The sequence below is a fragment of the Toxorhynchites rutilus genome, chromosome 2, assembly GCF_029784135.1.
Source record: "Toxorhynchites rutilus septentrionalis strain SRP chromosome 2, ASM2978413v1, whole genome shotgun sequence".
Lineage (NCBI taxonomy): Eukaryota > Metazoa > Arthropoda > Insecta > Diptera > Culicidae > Toxorhynchites > Toxorhynchites rutilus.
This window is the reverse complement of record NC_073745.1, coordinates 337,329,571-337,334,376: the sequence shown is the minus strand read 5'-3', so window position 1 is coordinate 337,334,376 and position 4,806 is coordinate 337,329,571. Positions and strand designations below refer to the sequence as shown.

Here is a 4,806-nt window from a genome sequence, read left to right as displayed (position 1 = left end):
AAAGCTCCCCTTACTTTCATGTATTTGCAATGCCGTTTTGATGTCTCTGTTAGAGACCCGCCGCATGTGTCGTCAATTTCGACCAATCAGAAGCAATAAGCGTTTGAGATTGGATAATTTTTACGATGTACTCGATTTTAGATTTTCAATTTGTACCCCAATATGTTCCCGAAAGACGTAATCCTACTTCAAAAGTTTTCGATTTCTTCCACTATTTACTTCGTGTGAAATAAACAGTGGTTTGAAGTTAATATGCACTGAAAGAAACGTGCCTCTGGACGCTTAAATTCGAGATCTAAAGCCAAACCACCTTTTTGGGAATTAGTTCTGAAAAGAACTGATAATTTTCTATATGGTGAAACTGTAGCATAAACACACCGCGGCAGGAGTGAAGCACGTATGCATTGTCTTTTATTTTACGTGGTCACAGGGGGTTATATTATTTTTCTGCTGTCGTAACTGCTGTTTTTTTTGGCAACTCTGTTTTTATGGTTCATGTCTAGTTTATGATCTGTGTTTTTTCGACGTTTTTATGGTAGTTTTTTGAAGCTTTAAATAGCAATTTGCATTTGAACATTGTAACTAAAACCGTACGCAACTCACGAAATTACTGCATACAAGTCAAGTGTCAGACTATTTGAATCTTGTTCCGCTCGCTGCATATCGGAAGGCGCTTAAGAATGGCTAAGACATGCTCAAAATGCTCTGATTCTATCACCGGTATTGATTATGTTGTTTGCCGCTGGTACTGCGGTGACTTTTTCCATATCAACATTTGCTCCGGAGTATCAAGAGCATTACAGTCGTACTTCACTTCGCACAAGAGGAACCTTTTCTGGATGTGCCACAGTTGCGTCGAACTATTCGTAAACTCGAAACTTCCGATCTATTTCGGCAAATACTGAGCAAACATCATCTCTAAACTCTTTGACGAATGCAATTACGGAGTTGCGTGCTGAAATTAAGCAGATGAGCTCGAATCCCAGTGTTAAGTTTTCTCCAGCTGCTAACTGGCCTTCAATAACACAACGAAGGGCCAATAAAAGGCCGCTTGATCTGAATACAACTGAACGAGCCTCGGAAAACTGCCATGTCGGTAGTAAGCAGATGATGGACAATGTCGTGTCGGTATCTATGTATAACCAGGAGGAGCAGAAATTCTGGTTGTATCTCTCCAGAATTCGTCCTGACGTCACAACCGAAGCTGTGACAGCAATGGCCAAAGCAAACCTCCAAACCAACAGCGATCTTGCGGTGGTGAAGCTGATTCCAAAAGACAAGAACACCAGCTCTCACTTTTATGTCTTTCAAAGTTGGAATGGATTCATCGCTAAAATTTAAGGCTTGGTCCGAGGGCATGTTTTTCCGGGAATTTGATAAATTTGCTCCTCGAAAATTTGGTGTTTCCTCAAAGTTTCAGAAACCACTGACACCCACACCGCCTGCTCAAAATTCATCTCCTGTCACTCTGGCAACACCGTCAATGGAGTGTTAACGTGTTATGATCCGAGATGCAAGCCTGCCAACCTTATGGAAGTCCCCAATCCCTTCATCTCAGTCGAGCTTTTCCAGCCAGCGATCAACAGCCATCCCGGTCCTGAGGCGCTACCGCAGGCAAGTACTCCGGGATGCACGCCTGCCAGCCTTATGGAAGCCCTTAATCCCCTCATCTTAGTCGAGTATTTCCAGCCAGCGCTCAACAGCCATCCCGGACCTGAGTTTGAGAATGGAAAGGGGACCTCCCAAACTGCCATTGCAGGCAAGTATAAATCCGGAATCAGCATTTACGTACCTGATGAGTCTGACGCTTTCAGTAAACATCCTCGTCATTCTTTTGGATCATTCTCTGAATCCACAAGTTGCTCATCTGGAGCAACGGGGCACTTAGTGGAGTGTACGCCATCTCATGGCAATATGGCTGCGCCTATCCCGTAAAATTTAGGCGAGCCCTACAGTCAGCATCAGCAAAGCCATCCAGGTCCTGTTCTTCAGTCTACAAGAGGAGTCTCTCAACATGTGACACGTGACTCAAACCGGCTACTGAGTTATTATCAGAACGTTCGGGGACTGCGCACGAAAATCGACGATTTCTTCGTTGCTGTCGCGGAGTCATATTACGATATCATCGTTCCCACGGAGACCTGGCTAGACGACCGTATTTTCTCCCCACAACTTTTTGGAAACACATTAACCATTTACCGTAACGATCGCAATCCCCGCAATAGCTCCAAATCACGTGGTGGCGGTGTTTTGATACCTTTTTTTTTTTTGCTGTATTATAGTGATTTTCAGCCTTTTGGCTGGTTCATCACTTGGACCAAGGATTTATTCCGTTGGAAGATTGTTGGGAGTGAGAATTGAACTCGTGACCTTTAGCGTGATAGGTATGGATGTTAACTACTGCGCCAGATCGCCTCCCGTTTTGATAGCTGTCGCATCTAGGTTGGGCGGTTTTATTGATCCCACTCCGGTGTGTGACACTCTAGAACAGCTTTGGGTTAAAATCTGGATGAAAGGTTTAGTCGTAAGTATCGGCGTAATCTATTTACCACCCGATAAGAGAGCTGATCTCAACTGTGTCGAGAAAACACATTGATTCCGCTGTAGCCGTCATTTATCAGCTTGAAGCACGGGACGTTGCATTCGCGTTCGGCGACTACAACCTGTCTGGTTTAGTGTGGAACATCTCGTCGAACGCCCCACCTTCCATCGACTGCTTACGATCACGTTTTTAGCTGCTTCCTCGGCCTTATTCGATGGATTCTGTTTTCTTGAACTTACGCAGATCAATCCAGTGTTGAACAGGAATGGCCGCTTGCTCGATCTAGTGCTAGCGAATGATGCTGCAGTATCAAGGTGCTCGATTGCCGAGGCCACTGATCCAGTTATCCCGCTCGACATCGATCATCCAGCACTAGAGGTTGACGTCAATCTACCGTCGTCAATTGGATTCGAAGTTGTACCAGATCTGAGCTGCCTCAACTTCCAGAAAGCTGATTTCGCTGCATTAAATCAAGCAATATCGCGAGTCGACTGGGAATTTCTGGAGACAATCGAGGACATGGACGCTGCCGTTGCCAGGTTTACCGATATTATTACTCGTATCATCGCTGATTGCGTACCAACGCGGAGGGCTGCTCAGAAACCAGTTTGGGGTAATAGAAGGTTGAGAGAACTTAAGAGGTTGAGAACCTCTGCTCTCCGGCGTTTTTGTAGGCTGCGCTGTCCACTTGTTAAACAAGAGCTGAACCAGAGGAGCAATGAGTACCGCTTGTATAATCGTTTCCTAAATAAGCAGTATACGAGACTGATGCAGAGAAATCTCCGTAAAAACCCAAATCTGTTCTGGTCTTTCGTCAACAGTAAGAGAATGGAAGAAGGATTGCCCATAAACATGTTTTTGGTAAACCGCTCGGCTAACACTGCAATCGAGAAATGCAATCTTTTCGCTGCCCACTTCAAGCGAGCATTCAATGGCAGTACGTCCTCCGAAACTCAAGTTGATACTGCCGTTAGAGACACTCGACTCAACGCATTGAATTTCGACATCTTTCGAGTTACCAGTGAGGTTGTGGAGGCAGCGATCCGTAAATTAAAGTATTCTACGAGCCCCGGGCCGGACGGTATTCCTTCTTGTGTGCTGAAAAAATGCGCCTCGTGCCTTGTGTACCCTTTATCGGTCCTCATCGACACCTCTCTACACAAGAGCACGTTTCCCTCGGTATGGAAGCAGTCAATAATGTTCCCAGTGCACAAGAAAGGAGATAAACGGAACATAGAAAACTACCGAGGAATCACATCACTTTGCGCCTGCTCGAAAGTTTTCGAAATCATCGTCAATGATGCTGTGTTTTCCTGTTGCAAGAACTATCTATTACAAGATCAGCATGGATTCTTCCCAAAAAGGTCAGTCGCTACCAATTTGGTCGACTTTGTTTCTTTCTATCTGCGCAGCATGGAGCAAGGCACTCAGGTGGACTCAGTGTACACAGACCTTAACGCTGCTTTCGACCGTGTCGATCACAAAATCCTGATAGCAAGGCTGAACAAACTAGGCATTTCCTCGAGATTCACGATATGGTTGAACTCTTATCTAACAGATCGGTGGATGTGTGTCAAAATTGAATCTGCGCAATCTGCGAGTTTCTTCAATCTTTCGGGAGTGCCTCAAGGAAGCAACCTAGGCCCACTGTAGAGATGGGCAAACCGTTCATGAACTGTTCAAAAGAATTAGTTCACCAAAACGAGTGAACGAACGGTCGTTCTTTTTTACTGGGCAACAGTTCACATGAACTGCTTACCCAGTTCAGAACGAACTGTGTACGAAGACCGCTGGCTGAACTGTGTATACAGTTCAGTTCAGAATGAACTGAACGGTGAACGATGAACTGTGTATGCAGTTCAGAACGAACTGTTTACGATGACCGCTGGCGGAACTGTGTATACAGTTCAGAACGAACTGACCGCTGGCTGAACTGTGCGTACAGTTCAGAACGAACTGTGTATGGTGATCGGTGTATAAGAGGAAGGCGAGCGAACGAGTTATGCACGAATGCTGCTGCAAGGTAAACAGTCCTCAAATTAACGAATGGAAACGAACGAAAGCCCCATGAAATAACAAAAATAAGATGTCGGTATTGTTTTCATAATAAAAAACGCCATATTTCAGGACACGATGGTTCTTAAATTGGATTGTTCGATTATTGCTCAAATAAAGTTTTAATTTCATATTTTTAAGTTGAGGGTAAATATTTCAGTAACATATGCAATCACAAAAAAAAAACAGTTCAAAGCGAAACGATTCAA

The 4,806-nt window shown here is 44.6% G+C and overlaps 1 protein-coding gene across 1 annotated transcript; it reads left to right on the top strand.

The window, feature by feature from the left end:
- Nucleotides 1-1,110: 1,110 nt before the first annotated feature.
- Nucleotides 1,111-4,195, top strand: LOC129767133 (uncharacterized). The gene is made up of 5 exons (XM_055767755.1): nt 1,111-1,312; nt 1,421-1,788; nt 2,786-3,165; nt 3,217-3,906; nt 3,955-4,195. Exons 1-5 carry the CDS (start codon nt 1,111-1,113, stop codon nt 4,193-4,195), a joined length of 1,881 nt encoding a protein of 626 aa, XP_055623730.1.
- The last annotated feature ends 611 nt before the right edge of the window (nt 4,196-4,806 follow it).

What these genes read in the sequence shown, in the direction of transcription:
- LOC129767133 (XM_055767755.1), top strand. Translation starts at nt 1,111, where the DNA reads ATGGACAATGTCGTGTCGGTATCTATGTATAACCAGGAGGAGCAGAAA. An exon ending in TCACTTTTATGTCTTTCAAA is followed by an intron (nt 1,313 to 1,420) that starts GTTGGAATGGAT and finishes TCAAAGTTTCAG; the next exon opens with AAACCACTGACACCCACACC. An exon ending in AATCCGGAATCAGCATTTAC is followed by an intron (nt 1,789 to 2,785) that starts GTACCTGATGAG and finishes GAACTTACGCAG; the next exon opens with ATCAATCCAGTGTTGAACAG.